Consider the following 25,186-nt stretch of genomic DNA (forward strand, 5'->3'; position numbering starts at 1 on the left):
GCCGTGTTCACTCCAGTGTTTTATCTAGGGCTTCCCTGTCCTCCCAAATTTTGCAGAACTCTCTTGTTGCGGGTAATTCGAAATGAGAGGGAAATTGGCTCTGTTTTTAAAAAATTAGCCCTCTCCATTTCCGCCTTAGACCTGCTGGTTTATATATCAATTGTACAAAAACAAGTTGCAGCTTTAAAAACACGCAAAGTGGACACCGTCCAAGTAACTCCCGCAGGCTAGGATCCGCCGTTTACAGAGTAACGAACACCAAACAACAGTATCTAACGCTAACTAACATCTCCCCACCCACGGAGTCATCGAGGACTGATTGGCAGGCTGAAAGACTTCCGAGACTTAAACGAGAAAGCGTTCCAGTTCCACGCGCGAGACTCAAGACCTGGGCCACGCCCAGCACACGCCCACCAGGAAGTGACGTACCGAGCTGAGTACTTCTTCTTCCGCTGTCCGCCAGTTGCGCGGCCAGGCCAGCGCGGGTGTACGTCGGCGTCGCTGCCGGCAGAGGGATTCTGGGTAACGGCCCCGGCTGGCTGGGGCGGCTGGCTCGGTGCAGTAGGTTCCATTCACGCCAAGTCCGTTGGCAGTGGCGGTTGTAGGGCTGCGGCCAGTTGGACATGGAACAACCGTGGCCGCCGCCCGGACCCTGGAGCCTCCCTCGGGCAGAGGGTGAGACTGAGGAAGAGAGTGACTTGGATGTGTCCCCTGGCTCTCCCCGCTGCCCGCCGCTGCCGGGCGGTGGCGCCCAGGTGAGGGGGGCCCACGTTTTGCTGGGGGATGGGGAGATGCTGGCGCCAAGCCCCCTAAAATGTCGCGTCTCTACGACCCGCTTCTGTGCCCACTTCTGCACCCACTACAACCCCGGGGGCCTGATGCCATTCCTCCGCTATTGTAGCATCTTTTGGAGTGAAGAAGCGGTAGCCATATATTCATTCCCAACCACCACCTCCACGCACACATTTTCGCTTACCTTGGATGATCTCTTCTCATCCTTGGAATATATTCCTCATTCCCTCTTTCCTGACAGCGCCCAGATTTGGGGCGGCACACTCGGTGTGACATTGACCCTTTGTCCTCTCGTGCGTGCTTTTTTTGTCCGAATACTTTATTCTGTTAAAGGCCCCAGTGTACTTATGCACGGCTGATAGGAATAGTTAGTGGTTATACTTCAACGTTACACTGAGTCCTCACATAAAGATTTCACGTGCTCTTTAACCCACGTTAACACCTGAGCAAATTTTGTAAACCTCGGTTTTGATGCTGGCGCACACCTTCCAGTCGGGTGACTTTCCCTTGCTGTTTTGTTTTTAGTTCTGACTGCTTAATGACATTCTCCAGTGAAAACATACAGGCACAGCCTTTCTTTCTTTCTTTTTTTTTTTTCTTTTCCAGACTCTTTGCTAAGATTCCTAATGCTACTTGTTTTCAATCCAGATTTCTTGTCTCTGCTTAACCAAATATGATATTTAGGATTTTTCTGGGTCCCATCGTAGGTAGTGCTTACATACTCATCACCTTTTCATATTTTTTCTCTTAACCTGAGTGTTTTGTGCTGTATTTCGGGATCATAGACTAAATACTATTATGTTCAACGAAATGGATTGTAGATGTCTGCCTAGGCTTTCTGCAGACTGAGGTTCAATAACAGCATAATAGAATTAATTACAGTTTTCCCTCAAAACTCATTGTGCTCAATGTTAACGAAGATGAGTGATTTAAATTTGTTTTTCTAGTAAGTATAGGATCATCAGTCTTATTTCAGCTAATGGAGTTGGTTGGCTTCACACGGAGAAAAGTGCTGTTTCATAACCACAGTCTGTACTTAGCCAACGGGTCACTGGGAAAGTGAGGCAGAATAAGAGTTGATGTGTCAGTAGTCACCCACTAATTATGGATCACTAGTGTCATTTTTATATACAAAATGTGTTATGAGCCTATAATGCATTACAGAGGTGAGGGAAGGAAGGAAGTATGAGAATGAACAGCAGTTGCTGTTGTCAATTTTAAAGGCAGATGGAGAGAAAAAAGTCTCAAGAATTTCAGTACATTATAATTGAATCACAAAAGTTACTTAAGAGAAACTCTTAAAAATGTATGTTAATCTTTTACTTGTGCACTTACAAACTCATAATAGGAGAAAAATATTTTATAAGTGAATAGGCTTATCTCCTTCAATAAATGTGATTTCCCTGAGGCCATATAGCTTGTTGTAGCAGAGTCAAAATTAGAATATGACTTCTAGTACAGTATTTTTGCCCACCTACTACACTACTCATCCTAGGAAATACTATAAAACTGTGTAGCTGAGATTACCTTTAAATAGTCTTCAGATTTGCAAAGTGATTTCTAATTTTAAGTTCAGGTTTCATTACAACTCTGCTTATTTTGTTTTGCTGACTTTAGGACTTAAATTTTTGAATTGGAATATTCGGGAAGAATAAAATGTTTAATCCAATAAATAGGCACTTAAAATTATTCTTTAAAAAAACTTTGGATTAATTTTTACCAAATATGATAGATTTAGAAATCTTAATGTAATAAGCAGTGTATGATTCTGAGATCCCAATTAAGGTAAAAGCAAATTAGAATATAGATATCCTTTTTGAGAATTTTTAATGTAAAGTTACTAACATTAGTGGACTTTAGCAGTTCCTTTTCAGAATTTATGTTCATTAAAAAATAATTATATCCATCTAAGACATCAAGGTCATGGATTAAAATATGACCTAATATTTTACTTAATCTGAATACATCCTAGATAGTTTGCTCAAGTAGCCAAATGGTATCTCTAATTGCTATGGAGAAGAATTTAAATAGAAATCATTTTTAGAATTGGTTTGATTTTTTTAAAAAAATTGTTTTGCTTCCACATAATTTGAAAATGTAAGGTATGGTATAGCTTTGTCTTTTTATAAATTAAGTTTTATAGTTTCATTTTTCTTTTTTTGACGCAATTTTTCAGCATAGCTAGTTTCCAGTTTTTTCTTTGATCTTATTCTAAGATAGCCAAAAGTAAAAATAAATGTTTTACTTGATTTACTTGTAGGGAACCTGGGCTACAAATCTGTTGAATGAGTAAATAAAACATCTGCATTATAACACTGTAGGAGGCCTTACTTGCTACTTGCCTTAGAATTCTTTACCACCTGACCAGTCTGTTTTAAGAAGTGAAGATTCATTTATTCCTCTATTATTTATTGAATGCTAGCCCTTCAAGAAGCTTAGACGCTGAAAATACAAATAAGTACAATATTATATGAAAAATATTATATAAAATGTGTATTATATCTTGGGTAGGAACAGAATGAATAAGAAAAAGCTTATGGGTTGTTAGAATCTGGAATGGAGATAGGAGTTTATCTAGAGCAAGGAGGATTGCCAAATTGAAGGGGGCAACAGGTTGAAGGTGGGAAGAATAAGCAAACAAATAGAAGACTACCTAGAACCGAGTCTGGAGAGATTATAGGAAATGAAATCATGAAGTACCATGCTATGCCACAGAATTTGCATTTTATTCCAAGAGTCTTAAGAACGAGTAATGTGATTGAATTTGGTTTTTTTTTGGAAAGATGACTCCAGCGTAGTGGAGTAGAGAATAGCTTGAAATGAGACAAACTATTTTTATAATTTAGGAGTAAAGTTATAAGAGCTTTTGAATAGTGAGATATATATAGGAACAGATTGAAGAGAAATTATTCTGAATAAGTAGTTTGAAGTTGATTTATATTTGGCCAAGAAATCATAATATGCCTTCCTCCTTTTGACTACCATATTGCTTTACACACAGCAATTAAGTAAATATCACTGCTAACTCGGTGGCACATGCCTGTAACTTCAGGTGGAAACAAGGCAAGAGGATCACAAGTTCAAGGCCAGTCTCAGAATTTTAGAAAGGTCCTCAGCAACTTAGTGAAACATATATACATACACACGTACACATATATATGTGATAAAAAAAATAGAAAGAATGTAGCTTAATGGTAGAGTGTCACTGTATTTAATCCTTAGTACCACCAAATAAATAAACAAAAAATAAAATACAATATTAAAAATCTGTAATTATTACTCTGAGTAGGATAGAATTACCAGGGTAGAACAGTTGGCAGTTACTAATTTAAATAACTTTGCCTATTTTTATTAGGATAAAGTTAAAGAATATCTGTCTGATGTAATCAGTTATAAATAGAAATTTCTATTAAGATCTTCTCTGATCACTAGGGATTGGGATAATACACAAAGAAAGCAGAAATCAAGAAATAATTATTTCTAAACAAAAGGAGATTCCTTACTTCGAAGAACTTGCAGAACAAAACTCTAAAGATCTGGTTTTCAACACGTGGAGTGTTGAGGTGGTAAGCTAGATTTAATCTTTATTCTCATTCTGTTGGTCCAGGATTATGAAGACTGTGAGTCAAATGTTGAGTACCAGCTATATGCAAGTCACTGTGATAGTTGCCAGACTTTGTGGTGTTATTAGTTGTTAGGGGAGGGACATAGGTTAACAAAGAAGCTTAGAATCTACTTGATGAAACAAGGCCTATAATATAAAAATGTAACTTGTAGACAAAGAATACAGGATAGGCTATGCACCACAAACATTGTACAGAGATCCTTTGAATAAAAATTTTTAAAAGAGTTGAGCTGTGCTGCACAAATATATCAATTGCAACCTTCATTTCTTACAAATACTATTTTTCTATTCAGATGTATAGCCATGGGATTGAGCTGGCTTGCCAAAAGCAGAAAGAGTTTGTGAAGAGCTCTGTGGCGTGCAAATGGAATCTTGCCGAAGCTCAGCAGAAACTTGGTAGCTTAGCACTGCATAATTCTGAGTCCTTGGATCAGGAACATGCCAAAGCACAAACAGCAGTATCAGAACTAAGGCAACGAGAAGAAGAGTGGCGACAGAAAGAAGAGGCTTTAGTACAAAGAGAGAGGATGTGTCTGTGGAACATGGATGCCATTAGCAAGGATGTTTTTAATAAGGTATGACCTTTTATTGGGCTATAAAGAAAGAAAAATTTAAGTATTTGTACATTTTGATAGCAAAACAAATATTTGTAAAGTGTTCAAATTTTGATAGTTTATGGAAAGTACAAGTACTCCAGCATTGTCTTAATTCTAGTAGTCCTTAATACAAATATATGACAATAGCATGACACATGGTATACTGCAGTTTGGGCTCTGAAATTAGACTGTCTTAAATCTCAACTTTATTACATGCTAGCTTTGTGACCTTGGACAAGTCACTTAACATCTCTTAGCCTTGGTAGCTTCAAATAAAGTAATGTCTTAAAAGTGTGGTAGCATAAAACCTGGTATGTGGTAAAGCTCAGATGTTACGAGTACTTTCTGACATTGCAATGCTGCATGCTTGCTATCAGTTTGGTAACACATTTAGTTATTGGACTTACTAGATAAAAATCTTTTCACTGTTTAGTTACCAATATTTAGTAAATTTAGGAGGTAATCTAGACAATGTCATAGTACTGAAAAGAACTTTTTAGAAATAGTTCAGACTCTTTTGTCTCTTAAAATAGTGTAGTAGTTTGTCAAGTTGTTTTAAGAGCAGTATTGTGTTTCTCATTAGAATATATAGGCCTTTTTCTTTTACTTTTGTAGCTAAAGAAGAAAAAGTCAAAGACCATTTATTGCTGGGAGAGTACAGAAGAACAGTATTCTTCAGACCATGGGGTCATGACCAATTTAAGTAGGCTATGAACACAATTTGGTGCATTCCAAGCAGCATTTTTTCTTTTTCAAGTAGAATCTGATAGAAAAGATCAAAGTGCATCCCACTTAGGGTCAATATTGTATTGAAAAACTAATGTTTTAGGTATTTGTGTGCATGTTAGGACAAAATGTACAATCTATTTCTTAATCTAAATAGTAGTCTAAAAGTTTAAAAGTTCTTACTCTAGAGCTGCAGACTACAGGCAGGTTTGTTGCACCCCCCTCCCAATGCCCGCCTCCCATCCCCACCCCCCCATATTAGAGAATGAACTCAGGGCCTGGAACATACTTAACAAGTGTTTTACAAACACTGAGATACATCTCCAGCCCTTTTATTTTTTATTTTGAAACAGGATCTCACTAAGTTCCCCAGGCTGACCTTGAACTTGCAATCCTCCTACCTCAGCCTCCCGAGTTGTGGGATTACAGGCATGCACCACAGCACCCAGCTTTGTAGGCAGTATTTTTTTTTTCCATTTTCTTTTGTTTGTTTTTGTGGTGCTATAGATTGAACCCCAGGTCTTGTGCATATTAGGCAAAGTGCTCTGTCACTAAGCTATATCAGTAGCCTCTACAGGCAGTTATAATTTACCAGGCTCAATTAATTATTTATGTAAGATAATGTTGAACAAATACTATATAAAAAAAGCATTCTTAAAATGCTTTTAAGGATTTAGACATTTTAAGGATGAGAAAATATCTAAATCAAAGTTAAATTTTCTCTCACATCTCATTTTGTACCCTATGTTTGGTAGTCATTGCATGAAGAGTTATTTTCATTCAGCCACCTTATTTTATAAGTGAAGAAATAGAAAAGTAAGTACAGTGACTTGATAACATAACAGTGGATTAAATTTGAAGAATAAAATCCTTACTCTGGGATTTAAAGACTAGATAAGGTAAAAAAAGGTGTTGAATATCCTTTACTAAAGATACCTTTAAGAATGAAAATGATGATGGGGCTAGGGTTGTGGCTCAGTGGTAGAGTACTTGCCTACCACGTTAAGGCCCTAGGTTCAATCCTCAGCACCACATAAAAATAAATAAATAAAATAAAGGTATTGTGTTCAAATACAACTGAAAGGAAATAAATAAAAAAGAATGAAAATGATGTCTATTATTAATGAAGATAACAGATAATAGATATTAATGATAGACTTTTAAAATCCCATATTTCCCACACTGCTCACGGGTTATATGTTTGTTTTCCATTTGAAAACTAGAGCTTCTAGAGATTTTTCAAAATGCATGAGAAGGAGGAGAAAGTCAGAGCCTAATAACTTTTTGGGGGTGGTGAAGAGGACTGGTGATTGAACGCTGGCACTTGACCACTGAGCCCATCATCAGCCTTATTTTGTATTTTATTTAGAGACAGTGTCTCACTGAGATCCTTAGTGCCTCACTTTTGCTGAAGCTGGCTTTCAACTTGCAGTCCACCTCCCTCTGCTTCCCAAGCTAGTGGGATTGCAGGCATGGGCCGTTGCACCAGGCTAGAGCCTAATAATTTTATGAATTAATGCTTTTAATATGGGATAAAGTAATATTATGCTGAAGCATAGCATTCTGTATTGAGCCTTACTCTGTAGAAATGTAATGTAATCTGTGAACATACTTATAGGCACAAATATTTTATGTTAACTTTTTTCCACTTTGCTAAAATGGCTAAAGGAAACATTTATCAGAAGCTAAAAGCTTTTGCCTTTACCACAAAGGTAGATTTTGTATATTATCCTCTATTAGTGTTCCCTGAACTTGAAGCAGGGATGATGTTACTACATTTATGTAGAGAATAGACAGAGATAGACATTCAGATGTCATCACTTTCCTTAATTAACCCATGAACATATAGGAGAGAATTTGGTTCTTTTTCAGCTTTTTTAATATGGAAAATATTATATATAAATATAAATTTAATATTTTAATATTAAATATACTTTATAATATATATGAACATATATATCAATATACACAAAGTAAACAGACAAACCCCATGTTGCACATCAACACCGTCATCATTCTGTCATTCTTATTTGATCTGTACCTTCACTTGCTTGATTATCCCTGAACCTATCCCTGCTTGATTATTCATTTGTTTATTTGTTTGTTTGTTTATTCTTTGGGTAATATTTTACTTTGAGGTACACAAATCTCATGTGTAAAATTTTAGTAAATAGCTGGTAGCCCACACCTGTAATTCCAGTAATTAAGTAGGCTGAGGGAGGAGGATCACAAATTTGAGGCCAGCTTCAGCAACTTAGTGAGAACCTGGCTTAAAATAAAAATATTAAAAAGGCTGGGGATATAGCTCAGTGGTAAAGTGTCCTTTGTTCAATCCCCAGTAAAAATTAACAACTAGATATAGTTATGTAATCCACACTCTATTAAAATGTATAAATTGGAACTTAAAAATCAAGTATTTGATTTAAATCTTTGGTCTGCAACTTATTGGGGCAATGAAAGACAGTCATTTTCTATTAATTTGTTAAGGGGAATTTTTTTGTATTTGTTCTAAATTTAACCCTTGGACTATAGAGATTGGCTGCTCATTCTTGTCTAAATCAACATTCACCCTGTCTTTAACCATCCTTATTTTCTAGACTTCTCATCCTATAACTTATTTAATTTCTGTCTTCCTGGCATCCACTCTCACCCACTCATTGAGCACTATTAACTGCCTCTTCTGGACCATCTTTGGTTCTACTACAGCAGTCAGTAAGACACATAGGTAAATGTGCATCACCACTAGCCATATCAATAATTCCTTCTTTGAGAAAATTTTTAATAGTAAAACATGCTTATTGATAAATAAACAATAAACAAGCATGTAAAATAGAAATTCAAAGGCTCCCTTTACATTTAGTTCTATTTTCCAGACATAACCTCTGTTAAGAATGAGTCATTTCTTTCTAGACTTTCTTTGTGCCTGTTCTAATTTATATATATTTTTCTCCCCTACAACAGGATCATTCTTCATTTAAATAATTTGCTATTTGTATAAATGTATTAAGGGGTGTGTCTTAAGTGTTATTTTACTTCTGTTTTACATTATACCCTCAAAATATTTAAAATAATTAAAAAAATTTTTTTCTTCCAGAGGGAACAGTCAAAGCAATGTTTATTTTATATAGTTAATGTTTCCTAACACAGTGCTCACAAAGAAAATATTTTCATTTTGTTTCTGCTTTTAATTGTTTCTTTAAACTTAATTTCTAACATAGCCTACATTTATATCACAAATTAATTAGGACTGTTTTTATGTTCCAGTCATTTGCTCAAAATCGTACATTGGTTTTGTCTGGGAGCTTGAGACTTGAGAGGACTGGTCTAGATCTGCGCTGTCCAACTTGATAGCCACTAGCCACATGTGCTATTGAGTGCTTGAAATGTGGCTAGTCCGAACTGAGATGTGCTGTAAGTGTAAAATACACACCAGATTCTGATGGCTCAGTATCAAAAAAAAAAAAGTTAAATATTTCATTAATATTTTTGTGTTGCTTACATGTTAAAATGATAATATGTTGGATGTGTTAGGTTAAATAATGTAATTATTAGTTTCATCTGTTTCTGCATTTTAATGTGGCTAATAGGAATTTGATATTTGTGACTTGGATTATATTTCTATTGGACAGTGCTGGTCTAGATGGCAGAATATATAAAGAGGAAAATGCTTTTATTTTGAAATGTATAAACTTTTGTGGGCTTCCTGGTCATAAACTGACAGAAAGCTGGTTTTACTTTTTATTTTGGGCAGTGATAATATCAGGGTATAAATGTAATCACAGAATGTTCTGAGAAACTATGCTGTCAGTTTCGCTGGCTAGAGATAAAAATAAGCACTTCTTTAATAGAATTTTGTACTCTATTTCAAGAATCAAACTTGCCTCTTAAGAAAAATTTATTAGCAATACAACCCAGATGTATGTTTTGATTTATCTCTTCTCAAAGAATTTATAGTAAATACTCTCTATGTGCTTTGAATTTATGAGTTTATTTCCAGCAGAATCCAAAAATTAGGCTAGAGTTGCAAATGTTCACAGGAAATGAATAGTGTAAACCTAAATTATTCATGTAAAGAACCTAGCTTTAGTAGGGCAACCATTTTAACAAAACAGTTTAATTCAGTTGTTTTTTTCTGTATGATTTTCAAGATAAATCTATAATTTTCCAGACACACATTACTTAAACAAAACTAAGCTCTCAAATGAAAAAAAATTTACCTTTTTAATGAAGAACTTAATAATGATATAATAGAATCATATTACACCACATTTTTATATTGTTTATTGGAAGAATTGCTAGACATTCATTGTCTAAGAAGATTCAAGAACATAAAATCCAACTTTAATATCTAAATTTTTTTCATAGAGTTTTATTAATCAAGATAAAAGAAAAGAAACAGAAGATGAAGATAAATCAAAATCATTTATGCAGAAATATGAACAAAAAATCAGACATTTTGGTAAGTCTACTCTCTGAATTTCTTCTTTATAATATTTGGTATCATATGTATATGTGCAAAAAAATGGATTTATAAAATGGAAACCAAAAAAAGAGATATGTAACAGACTCCAGTTATGTAGCTACTTCTGGAGATGTACAAATCTTATTATAGACATTTTTTGGGGTCATAAATAATATAGATTGATAGAACAAATCAAATTGTGAGGAAAAGCAAAATTCAGTCTATTAATAATACTTTCTGAAACCATCTTCTTTATTCCACGGTCTCTTTCCAATCTTGACTAGCCTCTGCTTTTTTCTTTCTTTTCTTCCTTGGTATCTGCTTATCCTTTTGTTAAAATATTAGCATTCTTTTTTTTTTTTTAAGGTTTTATGCTGTGTAACTCAAGCAGGTTATTTAACAGTTATTCAGGTAAATGTAGTGATAGAAATATGTATGCAAAGAACTGATAGCTTTTCTATTGGGGGAAGAAGACTGGGATGAGGTCAATGTAAAGTGAAGGCTTCCCAAGAAAGGTGACATCTGAGCCTGCCTGTGAGGAACAGATAAAGAGTTTTCCATGTAGCAACCATGGCTGCATGTAGAAATGCAGCCAGGCAACAGTATGTTGTATTCTAAGAATTATAGACAGTATACTACTGGAATGAAAATGCTATTGGGTAGTTTTAGGAGTTAAGGTTCAATTCATATATTTTTTTAAATCACCAGTAATATGTTAATTTAAACAGTACAAAAGAACACTATGTTCACAAATATTTTAAATGGCATTTTGAAATCTTTTTTTTTCCTGTTGGCATTTCTCCCAAAGTATTTAAAATTTCATTTATGCTTCAGTAATATCAGAACAATGGATAGTATTGTCAATGTTTTCCCATCTGTTTATTTTTTCATGAAGAATTTATTTTTTCATACCTCTTATTTAAAATGAAGAAAAACTTAGTATGTGAAGAAGTATAGACAAAGTCTGCATTTCTACATATTATTGTTGTGATGTTTTTTATATTTTTATTTTTTAGTTGTAGTTGGACACAATACCTTTATTTACTTATGTGGTGCTGAGGATCTAATCCAGGACCTCACATATGCTAGGCGAGCAATCTACTGCTGAGCCACAAACCCAGCCCCCATTGTGATATTTTTTATAATCAAAAAAATGAATAAGCAGTCCTCCCTTAGATAGATATTGAAATCTCTAAATGAGTAGAGCCTTATGTCATAATTTTTGTAAAAACTATTTGTCTTAGTTGTATTATGTGAGCTGCCATTCCCACCTACAGTCCCTGCTTTCTAGGTCTATGTGTTCTGCTGTAAGAAAAAATAATGCACCATCTACTGGTTGCTCTTTTAGAGCATACACTGATTCTGGTAGAACAGCATCCCTGAAGATGTTTTTACCCATCTAGTATTCTATAGGCTAGTTGCTTTGGAGCCATGGAACCTAGTAGGTGAGAAACAGTTCCTTCACTTTTATTGTAAACTGGGTGATCTGGTCAAAAGTAATTTTATGTGGGAAAATATCCCAGTTTTCACAAGTTGTTGTAACCCACCTGGTACTATGACTGAGTCTTTAATAAATAATTTCATCATTCTATAAAACCTCCTTCTGAGTAATGATGTTCAGGGTAAGACGAGTGATTTCATGAGCCTACAGTCATCATTTCTTTTGTTATAAATAAACCAAAAAATCATGTAGGATATTGAATAATTCACTTAGTAGGACCACAGATACATTACTGATAGAAACATGGTAAGCAAGAGGGCAATTCCAGATCTAGATTGGGCTTTCTCAAGTGAGAAATTACTGTCTCTTTAAGATGAAATGGGACCAAAATATGTAACCTGCTTCTTGATGACTGTATAGTTTCTCTTGTGTATGTTGCCATATTGAGGTTTTGGCATTGGTTTCTGCTACTGGCAGATTAGGTATCCATTGGCTGTGCTGAGTTGGGATACTGAAACATCCCTGATGAGGGAAGTCCATACTGTTGAATCTGTGCATAATCTCAAGCCTGTGCTACAATGACTCCTTAGTTTATGAAACTATTGTACGTGTAATGAGGTAGCTGAGGGTAAAAGCTAACTTGACACCTATAGGTCATTGATAAGCAAAATTGTTTTGAACATTGCATGTTGTAAACATCCACTACCTCATCTTGTAATACTAACCAGAGCATTGCTGTCTTCGAACCCAACCAGACTTGATAGCCACTCCCAGATTCACATTGTGCCTGTCTCTTAGTGGAAATACATATTGACTTTTCACTTTGGAGGAGATATCCTACTTGCCGCAGCACATTGGATCCACAGAAATGTTACTAAGGTAGTAGGCTCCCAAAATTTTCATGTGTTTTTTTTCTACTCTCTGGCATGCGTGTATCTTACCAAGACATCTGAGGTACCCAGTACTTCCTGCTCACCAAGTTCCATCAGCATAGAGTGGACCAACTTGCAGTTGTGGGATGATAAGTCAATCAAAATCTTCACTGACTAAATTTATGGCACAGAGATGATAGAGCCCTGAAGCAAGACAATGAATGTTTGATGCTATCCCTGCTTGGAGAAAGCACATTTTTCTAGTGTTGTATGCGTATTGTAATGAAGGAAAAAAGCATTTTTGAGAATGATGACCACACTAATATACTCCTTTAAACACACCTGGAATAGCAGCTGTATTTAAAGTTTTCAAATGGAGAGACTTTCCATACTTGGATTGCATTTCAGACTCTTGAAAGATGAGCCTGGTGCATGGGGGACTGTTTAGGATGTGGGGCTTCACACCAGTACTACTTTATGGTCTTTAACCTGTACTTATATTTTTTAGAGTTTTTCCTAACTTTCCCTTATGCTGTTTGTTGGCTCTCTCTCTTGTGTTGCTTTTACCCTTATAATTAGATGGAATTTACCATCTAATGATAAATGGTACAATGCTTATTGTGGAGTATTACAAAGTATTGAAATCTTGTTTTTCTACATTTGTATTTGTTAGTTTGATTCACATTTTATAAATACAAAATACTTAGATAAAAAACCTATTTTAGATTTCACTGTACAGTTTTATTCAAAGTTATAGGTATCTTTGACATCACTGTCTTTGTGATCTACAGCACTGCTTTTGGATTCATTTAACAGTTTTTCAGAGCACGTCATCTTCCCATCCAGACAAAGTTAGCAATGATTTGTCATTTTTTTGAATCTGGCTGAATTGTTATCAAAAGCTGTAAAAATATAAACTATAATAGGATAATGTATTCTTGAATAGACTATGAAGTAGGACAAAGAGAAGATTATGATATGATTTTAATTTTGTTTCTCTAAAGTTCATTTTCAAATAGGCTGGGAGGAAACACATAAATATTGTTAATATCTCTTGTGGTAGACCTGCAATTGATTTCTATGTTTTGGACTTTTCATATTCTTCATAATGTATATATTTATTTTTATAATCTGAAAAATATTTTTAAGAGTTCATCCTAAGGGGTGGGGGCTGTGGTTCAGTGGCAGAGCACTTGCTGAACTTGTGTGAAGCATTGGGTTTAATCCTTAGCATCACATATAAAAATAAGCAAATAAAATAAAGGCATGCTGACCATCTACAAGTACAAAAAAATAAAAATAAATTTTTAAAAAAGAGTTCATCCTAAGAATTTTAGGATGGCTTAACATTAGAAATTTATTAACAGATTATGGTATTATAACCATAGAACTTGATAGTCAGTTTTAATGTCAGAGAAATGGAAATGTCAGAGGAATTTCTAGAATGTTTGAATGAGTAATAGAATCCAGGAAGCCTGTAGGTTGACAGAAATGGAAGAATGGGTTTGATTTTTCAAGTAAGATGAATTTATGTAGTCGTATAGGTAGAAATTGTTGGTGCATAGGTGATTGGAAATACAGGAAATTTGAGGCTCTGGAAATACACACACACAAAAAAAATAGTCATATATATGTCTTTCCTCAATAAATTAACAACCTAGCTGGGACATTATAGATGAATAGTGTAAAATGTTAAAATGTTTTCATTCTGTAAGTATAGTGCAAAAAGGAGAGAGAAATTAATAAGGATATGCATATTTGGGGACATTTTAGGAAACAGGTAGAATATGGAGAATTGGATAGATCGAGATTTAGATAGGTGTTCACCAGAGAAATACATAAATTAAAGCATATAATTGAAATAAATTGTCCAAGTGAAGTTTTTCAAGCTTTCAAAGAAATTGGTTGGCTAGTTTAGATGATTGGATTATCCTTGACCAAAGATTTAGCTTAATAAATATTTCTTATATCATGTTAGTAACCTGATACTTATTATCTATTTAATATGTGTCAGGCACTATTTCTAGTGCTTTCTATGAATTCATTTTATATAATCATTTAAAAATACTGTCGGGTATATTATTTACTTATAGCCCTGTTCTACAAGGAAATGGAGGCATGTAAAGGAACTTGCTCAAGTTAGTAAATGGTGAAGCGGTTATATTAAAAAGCAGTTTAGAATCTTTTTTTCCTAGCCATCCTGCTAGATTGTGTTATTCTTACATTTATTTACAAATTCCAAAATAACATCAATAGTTTTAGTCATGTTCTGTTCCTGTATTGATTCTCTTTAAGTATTTTATTCATAAAATTTCATAATCCCTCCACAGAGATTTGTATAAACTACCTGTAACTTCTCAATTTCCTAGTAATTCAGTATCTGCTTTTTTTTTTTAAAGTCAAGTGATGACAATATTTCTCAGTAACAGAAAATCTGTGTTTAATTTCAAGTGTTAATTTTGTCTTGAGTATTACATAAGTTGTTAAAAAAAAAAAAACTTTTAACATGTAATGACACCCTTCCTCACGACCCTTATAAGTGCTACTAACCCCATCAGGGTTCCCTACAAGTATTTTTATTAACCCTTTCATACATTTCATAACCAAAATGTATAGGATTTTGATAATTCATGGAGTCACAATACTATCATGGAGAAGTAAAGAAGAAAAGCAATGCTTTACAGATAGTAAATAGAGTTGAAATATTAGCTTTTCAGAAGTATAAGAAGGTTAATCCAAAACTACTTCATAGGATTAATTTTATGGTTTCAGGTATAAGAAATAAGGATTTTGCTTTCATTTACTCTGACTTCCAGGAGTCATTATTAACTCTATACTTTGAGAAGTAGTTACTTAAACTTTCAGTATTCTGTTTCTTAGAATCTTAAATGACCTAATAATCATTGTCATCAAAGTATTGGGGAAATAACCCAAAGCTTATAAAACGTGTACAAGAAATGTTAAAACCTTTTTTATGCCCCCCCTTTTTCTTTGAGGAAAAGTTAATCATATATTTTCAACTGATTGCTATATGTTGCTGTGTATTTTCAGCAATAGTTTTGTTTGTTATTGTGTTCTACTTTAGAATTTAATATGTAGAAGTTCATTTTGTGTCTAGAGGAAAGTTTATTGCCAGAGTACTAAAACAGCCCTGTAAAATTTCCATGATGATTTGGTAACATCCATATTTCCTTGGGTGGATCTGAGGAGTGTAAAGCTGCTAACATTGTTATGTTGAAGTTATTCAAGTATAAAGCCAACTGGAAAAATTAAAAGTACAATACTTGTCTGGTTCTATGATGATTTGGTCATATTGACTTTGAGGAGATGTCTTATGAATATGCATATACTCTTAAGGTAGTATTTGTATTCATTTGACATCTTGAAAAAAATGGCAGCCATTTTTAAGTACACTTTACTTTTTAGAAATTTTTATTTACTGTGAGTATAAACAGACATCATGAGTAAAAAGCTAAAATAATTTAAATGATTATTTTTACTAGTATGATACTGGCTTCATTGCTTTACCAGTAGATAATTTTCTTAAATTGGTAAATGTCACCATTTTAACATACTGTCTTAAGTGTGCCAAGTGCAGTTTATTGAGGTTTTGCTTTCTTTTCCATCGTTTGAATAGAAAAGATTCTGTTCTCTGAGTAAATCAGATCTTTTACTTTAACCTTAAGATGACCACTTGTCTCGATTTGCCTGGGACTGTGGGCATTTACAGATGCAAGACTTTTTGACTTTAAACTGCCCTTTCTACATTAGCTTCATTATCTGAAAGAAAACTTTCTGTGAATTTTGGAAGCTATTTCTAGTCCAGCGGCTATTGCTCTAAGAGTGTTATCCCTTTTCATTTGCCCTTTTAGCATACATACTGCTTTGGTAATATGAATTACCTTTAAAGAGAATAATTTTACATTTTCTTCACAGGAAGAAACAAAATATTTAGCATTCATGATTTCATATATATGTGTATGTGTGTATATATATACATATACACACATACACATATATATGTATTCTTTTTTTTTTTTTTTGCAGGTATGTTGAGTCGATGGGATGATAGTCAGAGGTTTTTGTCTGACCATCCATACCTTGTATGTGAAGAAACTGCTAAATATCTTATTCTATGGTGTTTTCACCTAGAAGCTGAGCAGGTACTGTGTGAATCTTAAAATTTCAGTGTGTTACTTCGTCATATTGACTTTGTGGGAAATGTTAGTGGAATTCTGATTTCTTACTTGGTGTTTTGTTTATTATGTTATTTACTTTAAATGAAAGCAAGAAGGTCATTAGAATTCTAATTGTTTTTGTTTTCAGACCTACTTGAGTTTAATGTGGGAACTTAAAATAATTGTTTGTTAGCATATATAAACTTTTCTGGTGTGTTCTCTGCCGCCTCTCAACTGCTTTTGTTCCTATATCCTTTTTCTTTTCTAATTAGAAAGTGATGTTTTAAAAATCCAAATGGTAATCACATTTTAAGTCAGACCAATAGCATGGTCCCCTTTAATAATTCTGGTCACATAAAAATAGTAAAGAATTGAGATATACTCTTTATATGTACACATAGTATTTGACTTATAACTAAAAAGAACAAAATCAGAAGTAACCCTAAAGATTTAAAATTTGAATCAGTATCCCAATTAAATATGTTCTAGAGGTTTCTTATAATTTTATTTATTTTCAGAAAGGGGCTCTAATGGAACAAATAGCACATCAAGCTGTAGTAATGCAATTTATTATGGAAATGGCCAAAAACTGTAATGTGGATCCAAGAGGATGTTTTCGTTTATTTTTCCAAAAAGCCAAAGTAAGTATTTTTTGTTGTTGTTGCTGTTTTAAGGGTGTGCCTCCCCCACACGCACCCCCCCCCACCCCCACCTACTCCACAGGCTGTACTAGGGATTGATTGAACTGAGGATCTTGTGCAAGTGTTCTATTACTGTGCTATTTCCCCAACCCAGTTATTTTGTTTTGTTTTGTTTTGTTTTTAAAGAGAGAGAGAAGAGAGAGAGATAATTTTTAATATTTATTTTGGGCTGGGGATGTGGCTCAAGCGGTAGCGCGCTCGCCTGGCATGCGTGCGGCCCGGGTTCGATCCTCAGCACCACATACCAACAAAGATGTTGTGTCTGCCGAGAACCAACCCAGTTATTTTGTATTGTTAAATGGGAAGGTTAGGTCATAGCTGAGACCCCTTTGTTCTGTACACATCAGGAGAAACCATTTAACCAGAAGGCCACAGACTGAGTCTTAAAGGAGCTATTCTTATATAATCTTTTATGTATTCATACATACTTTCTTATGACTGATTACTATAGCATTTATGTGAAATTGAGATCCATTCAAATGAATGTGTATATTTGGATAGTTTATCACTTATCCATTCAGTAACTGTTGAGTACCTGCTAATGGAAAGCATAACCATTTCAGAAGTGGAGGATATAGGATATTCACAGTTTAATAAGAAATAAGACTTTGTAATGGAAAAATTAAGAAACAACCCAAAAATTCAATAGTTAGAGGAATGGTTAAAAAAAAAAAATACCTGTAGTATACATAAATTTTTGCAGCCATTAGGTATTTATGGAACATTTTTAATGCTCTAAGAAATGTTTATGCTGTAAGTTTAGAGGAAGTGGTACATGTTTATATAAACACAAAAATGTTGGCTATGTCACAAAAAAATAGATAATGTCTGCAAAGCTTACCATTTCACTAGATGAGTAAAAATTTGAAAGTTGCCCAAGAAGTAGAACAGTTAGAACTTGAATTCACTGCTAGTGGGAATATAAATTCTAATAACCATTTGAGAAATTTTTCTAGTAAAATTGAACAATCACATAAGTGAATACCCAAAAATTCTTTTAGGTTTATACTCTAGAGAATATGTTATCAACATGTAGTTGAGGGACCCCTGAGAGTCTTTAAAACCTTTTCAGGAGGGCCTTCATTAGTGATTAGAAGTATTTTCATGATAATATTGATGGTATTTGCTATTTTATTCTTATTCTCTCACAAGTGTACAATTGAAGTTGATCCCAAAGCAGATGTGATAATCTGTCTTCTGTTACGGTAGACCTTAGAGAGGTTTGCAGAAATTAAAAATGGCACTGAATTAGTTTTGGAGAATACAATTTTCACATGCTTTTTATTTTTTTTATTTTTTATTTTTTTAAAGACAGGTTGTCACTTTGTTATCCAGGTAGATCTCAAAACTCTTGAGATCAAGCAATTATCTTTTCTTAGTCTCTCAAGTAGCTGGGACTACCAGCATATGCCACCATGCCTAACACTGAAAAATAGTCTTTTAAAATAAAAATGTTATTAATGGTAGTATGAGTTTTTTACTACTATTTTTATTTTCCTTAGTTCCTCACTTTTAATTTCTAACAGCAATATTAACAAATGTAACCCACACAATTACAGGTCTTCAGTAATTTTCCTAAGCTCCAAAGTTTGACTTAGTGCAACTCTTATACCTATACAGTAGATGCCAAAATATGTAGCTTTGTCCATAATAACAAAAAGCTTGAGAACAACTCAAATGTCTGACAACAATAGAATGAATAAACTATGCTATATTCATTTGGTAAAATACTAACCAGTATCAGTATGGATGAAAAAGCTGGGAAGTGAATAAAATAAAATACAGAGTGATATAATCAGTATCAGTTTTTAAAGTATATTTTGATAAAGATCATATATTTAAATATTCTGTATTTTATAAAATATTTTTATAGCAGGCAGAGGTAAGCAATATGTAGTTGAGGGATATGTGTATAAGCAGTAAAATTAAAGAAGCAAAGGACTGAGTCTAATGATAACTTAGGTAGGGAGGAAAATTTCTCTTCAGAACTGGTTTATAAAGTACTAGTAGTGATCTATTAATTTTTATGGGTACAAGGTTGTATTTTTGCTGAATAAACTACACATGTGTATCTTACATGCTCTTTTGCACACAGGATATGTTTTAGCATATAAAATTAGAAGTTCAAAAGAAATATACCAAAAGGTGTTTTGGGGGGATGGAGGGAGTGCTGGGGGTGGAACTTAAGACCCTGGCAAGCACTTTACCATTAAGCTACAACCCCAGTCCTCTATTTTTTAATATTAAAAAAAACCTACAAAGGTGGCAACAGTTCTACCTTAAAATACCCTAAAACCCTTCTGATGTAGAGTTTTGATGAGTTGGTGTTTTAGCTAGGTTTATGGTGACTTTTCTAAATTTTTATATGGCATATAGGAGCTTTTTTTTTTTTCATCGTGTATTAATGGATGTATTTAAACTGGTGATTAATATGATAATGGAACATGTCCAAAGTGTATACATTCTTTGACAATTTAACAAAGTAGAACTGAAAGGCACTGAAGTCTTACGTCTTACATTATATTTTTAATATATTTTTTAATTAAGGAATAATCATAAGATGCTTACTTTGTGCAAGGCACTTTATATGGATTAACTTATAAATATTTGTCATGTTTTATGAGGATTTCTGTTCTTATATTGTAGATAAGGAAACCTGTGTAAAGAAATCAAGCACTGTGCACGGTGGTGCATGCCTGTAATCCCAGTGGCTTGGGAGGCTGAGATAGGAGGATCGCGAGTTCAAAGCCAGCCTCAGCAAAAGCAAGGCGCTGAACAACTCAGTGAGACCCTGTGTCTAAATAAAATACAAAATAGGGCTGGTGATATGGTTCAGTGGACAGTTGCTCCAGGGTCCTCTATTTTATGCATTGAATCTCTTCTATCTTTTCTATCTCAACCCCCAATATTCTGCCACCAAAAAAAGGAAGAAATTAAGCAAGTGGCCTATATGGATTACTTAATAAAACAAAGTCAAATCACTCTAGATCTGAATCCCTAGGCCTTACGCACAGGGCTAACATTCTGTTTGTCCACGTGACTCCCATATATTAATTAAAGTAAAGGTGCTAAAATGTGATTAAGGAAATTATTATGAAATTTATGAAGATGGGAAGGCAGTAGAATACTGTTTGCATTGTTTGTATGCTGATGCTAATGACTAATTTATAGAGGTTTTAACCTGGTTATATAACCTAAACTTCATTTGATAAGCTCTCTTCCACCACTTGAACATAAAGCCAGCATTCTGTTGATATAGAATATGTTACATGTCATCATAAGTCATTGTATTTTTTTCTTTCCAAAATGTTGGGAGAAAAAGATGTACCTGTTTAACTAAAAACACAAAGGTGTTCTCCTAATGAAGTAGAATGTTGAGTTTTATTTGGTTTTCATAGAGAATAAAGGGTCAGAAAATTATTAGAAGTAGGCAATAGTTTCCCCTCATTAATTTAAATCTTTTTAAAGAATATCCTGTGACGGTTTGGCAATGGTAAGAGAATGGAATGAATGTGAAAGGTGAAATGAGGATTTGGGGGTCCTGTTTAAGATCCAGATAAATCAAGAGAGATAAGAGAAAACCTGTTTTACTTTTGTGAGTTCCTATTAGCTTGTTTTATTTTGCTGAAGCAGTAAGAAATGGAACAAATTAGTCATTAATGTTCCTATAAAACAAGTAGATGTCACAAATCTGAAGAGGCCATAATGATTTCTACATTTAGACTGTTCACCTTTTCTTTATTTCCTCAACCAGCTGTATTGTAAGCTTTTTAGAATTTACTCTGGTTTTGAAAAACAGTCTGTCTTTTGTATTCTAGGCAGAGGAAGAAGGTTATTTTGAAGCATTCAAAAATGAACTTGAAGCTTTCAAGTCAAGAGTAAGACTTTATTCTCAATCACAAAGTTTTCAACCTATGACAGTTCAGAATCATGTTCCCCATTCTGGTGTTGGATCTATAGGTTTATTAGAATCCTTACCACAGGTAAGTTAGAGAAGTTAATATTTATTTTGTAAACATATTAAATCATAGTTTTTGTTATTTTGGAGTATCTTATATGTGATACACGTGTGACTGTTTTGAATATTCTTGCCTCAAAAGGTAATCCTTAGTCCTGTTTTATGCATTGAATCTCTTCCATCTCTTTTCTTAAATGGATTAGCTTCAGAGCATGCATGAAAGTGGTAATCAAGGTAGTCTACTACATGGGTTTATATAATACCATCTCTAGTGGTGGTGTTGCCTATCAGATGTAACACTTAGTTCACATTAATATAGCTTATAATATTGTGTCTGGTAGTATCAACAACTACTTAAATCAATCTTTAGATCAAGATAAAAACCATGTCAACAGCATCAGAGACTTTATAGCAAAAAGAAGAAGGAATCAGACCACTCATTTAGCTGATACTATTCAAAACTCAGTTCTAAATTATTGGTAGATAGTTTCTTCCCATTTGATTGTAGTGGAAGCATCTTAGTCCAATCATCTCTCATTTCCATGTGCCAGGATTTTAAAGACCAGTTTATTCTGTTGCCCGCATTGTGAGATGGAAAGTCTCATTTAGTAGACAAGATGAGGAGAGTCCTAGATTTATTTTTAAACTTCATAAGGTGATAAAAGATTGATATTTTTCAGTGTCTTGACTTTATGTCACTATAATTTCACCATTCCAGTCACATGTATTGTAGGCTTTATAAGGAAAGCAATTGATCATATTTAACTCAATCAAAATTATCATTTTCAAGGATGGAAATGATTTTTAAACAATTAATAGTACCCCCCCCCAACTTGTAAGAAACATTACCTCTAAAGATTTCCTATATAATATCAAATCTTAAATGGTATTTAAATACAATGGTGAATTTTACTTCCTGAGATATAGCCCATGGGGAACTAGTTTTTCCAAGGGAATTTTATGACTTAAGTCACTGTCATATCCAATATATAAACCTCCTAAAATCAAAATGTTACATGATTCATGTGGACAAGTAAAAGAGACTTTGAAAGTGTTTGATTCAGTAAAATATCAAAAAGTTGCCTCTGGAATGGGGGAAGTAAGTTTTTGGTAAATATAACAGATAGTAACTGATAATAACTGCAAGGCATCCATTATACTTATTTGGCATGGGGGGGCTAGACTCATGATTCTGACTTAATTGCTAACATTATCAGGGTTGCTTAGACTTAATCTGGCTAACAGAGCAGTTCCTCATAGAGTGAGAATTTTAGTATCCTAACCTAATCTGCCTGAGGAAGAGGAGAGCTTTAAGATTTCAGCTATATGCGCAGTATTGTGGACTGGCTGAGGGAAACAGGATGAGGGGCCACTTGAGGGACCAAGTTGTCAATTTAGAGGAAGTTGGAAAGAAAATCTTGCCACAATAATATTCCTTTTTATATCAGTTTACAGGTTACAAAACACTTTCATGTGTTTTATTGTTTAATCTTCTCAAAAATACTATGGTTTATTTTCATTCATTTTTATGGATAAGTAAATTGAAACTTAGGTTAAATAATTTGCCTGAAGTCAGTTGAAGTGTATGATAGAGCTAATATTCTAATCCTGAATTTCCTGCTTCACCGCCTATTCACTTGCATTACAGACTGTTGAGTCATGTACTACAAATAGTGCAAGATAATCTGTGCTTTTAGAAGACACTTGTCACCGAAACAAGAAAATTTTTGAGATGAGAATATGAGTCAACCAGTGTAATTTAAGCAAAGTCAGGTTAGGCATATCAATTGCTTTTTGTTTTCTCAAAGTGGGAGACATGATAGCCTCAAGACAAATGAGTTCTGGAGAATCTCCTTAGCCAACTCTCAGAATACAGGATAGAGGCAGGATTAGAACTGAAGTTCACGATGAATGTCCCAGACCTCAGTCAGTTATTGGTGTCACTTCTTTCATAAAGACCTGCTTGGGAATAATTTATCTAGCTTTTTGGCTTAAAAAAAAATTTATATAATATTATACTTTATTAAGAAGTTTTTGAAAACCCTTTCTCCTTAAGGTATGGGAAGGTTTAAAACATCTGTGCCATTTGCACTTTCCTCACTGGTGTTTGTTAAATAAAAATAAATTAAACTAGGTGATGACAATATTTGTAAAAGTATCTAGCAGATATTTAGAATGACGGGGTAGACCAAATTGAATTCTGGGGAAAAATTTTCCTGAAATCCTGGATCTTAAGGCCTTATTTCCTTAATAGTAGTGCTTTAACAAATCACGGTTTTATTTTTGCATATATTGGACAAGGTTTTGGTTTTTTATCTTAGTTTAAGAAATGGGCAAACATAACATTTATGAATTTTCTTTCTATTTAAAGAATAAATATAATCTCAGCTGTTCTTTTATTTAAAATATGGGTCTATGTACTTCAGATTTTTTATTCAAGCTTATTTTACTCAGTAAGTGGATTTTCCCTCTGTAAAGATGTTTTGCATTTTTAGCATTTACTGCTATAATTCGATAGTAATCTTCAAAATTCAATGCAGCCTTCAAGCTACATTTATTATTTAAATTATCAATAAGTGTATACATATATTACATAGAAGATTAGCTGCATACATGGCCTAGTATGAATAACTAAAATGATAGTTTTGTTAACAGGATAAGAAAAGGTGATGTCTATTACATTTCTGTTTACACATATTCTGTCTTTATCACATCTTTTGGGTTAAGCAAATAATAGCCTACTTTTTATTTTTCCAGTTTTAGCTGGTCTGACTCCAAAGTCTATCTTTTTTCCTACTTTGTTATACTGTAGAGAATTAGGATGTGAAAATGCATATGTGATTATGTGTACTGGCATAAAACTGGTTATTATATATTCTTTTTTTTTCTTCCTTTCCCAGAATCCAGATTATCTTCAGTATTCTATCAATACAGCTCTCTGCAGTTTAAATTCAGTGGTACATAAAGAAGATGATGAACCCAAAATGATGGACACTGTATAATTTGGTTAAGACTGCTGAGGCCAAGTGCTATTTTGTTACAAGAAAGGAAGAACTTGGCTATTTTCTTGACACTTTTATGGGTGCTGCACTTTATTTTTGTTCGGTTTTTGATGGGAGGGGAAAAAGAGTACTGAAATGTTTTGTAACTTTTTTTATGTGCTGCTAGGTTCTTTGTTTTGTTTTGTTTTGTTTTTGAAAGGAGAAGTGGTACCATATGTTGCAGGAAGTCAAACTGAACTCTTTTTTTTCCCCTGGGTTGGCTACTAAATTTGCCTTTAACCTAATTCTCAATTTTGGAATCAAAGTATGAAAATCTGCACAAATGCAATGTTTACAAGAACTGGCTGATTCTAGGAGGCATCTGCTACATAGTCTCTTTTTATATGGATATGGATATGTCCTATTCTACAAAAATAATTAAAGATAAAAATGTACTTGTATCCCACTGCTAACTTAGCTGTCAAATCTGGTGTTTCATCATATTAAAAGCAATAAATCAGTAGTTGCTAATCTACTTTACTAATAAGCTGGGTGGCACAAATTTTTAAAAGTCGTTCCTTTTAAAATAATAATGTGTATTTTCGGCACCATCAGTTAAATCCTTGACTCTATTACCCCCTCAGTGTATTCTCAAAGCTTTTCTTTAGAAGTTGATTTTACTGTTGACTTTCTAAATAATAAAGATTATAGTGATGAGCTCATATAGGGCTTTTTTTTAAAAAAAAAAAACAACAAGATAGACTACAAGCTTACTCTTAATTTCTTTACTTGACATAGTCTGGGATCTCTCAGGGACTAAGTTTTAAAAGAATACTAATGACCTGTAAGAACAA

General features: G+C 33.8%; 2 protein-coding genes across 2 annotated transcripts in view; one reads left to right on the forward strand and one right to left on the reverse strand.

The window, feature by feature from the left end:
• The window catches only part of Spata6l (spermatogenesis associated 6 like), a 55,449-nt gene extending 54,382 nt beyond the window's left edge, over nt 1-1,067 (reverse strand). The window contains exon 1 of the mRNA XM_078047603.1: nt 977-1,067. The gene's annotated coding sequence lies outside the window, so the exon portion shown is untranslated. The remainder of the gene's footprint in view (nt 1-976) is intronic.
• Nucleotides 447-24,879, forward strand: Cdc37l1 (cell division cycle 37 like 1, HSP90 cochaperone). Its single transcript, XM_005324063.5, has 7 exons — nt 447-755; nt 4,711-4,992; nt 10,105-10,198; nt 16,562-16,677; nt 17,211-17,333; nt 21,212-21,376; nt 24,252-24,879. The coding sequence occupies exons 1-7, from the start codon at nt 624-626 to the stop codon at nt 24,351-24,353; spliced, it is 1,014 nt and encodes a 337-aa protein (XP_005324120.1). The 5' UTR covers nt 447-623; the 3' UTR covers nt 24,354-24,879.
• The last annotated feature ends 307 nt before the right edge of the window (nt 24,880-25,186 follow it).

Source organism: Ictidomys tridecemlineatus, chromosome 4 (genome assembly GCF_052094955.1).
Source record: "Ictidomys tridecemlineatus isolate mIctTri1 chromosome 4, mIctTri1.hap1, whole genome shotgun sequence".
NCBI lineage: Eukaryota > Metazoa > Chordata > Mammalia > Rodentia > Sciuridae > Ictidomys > Ictidomys tridecemlineatus.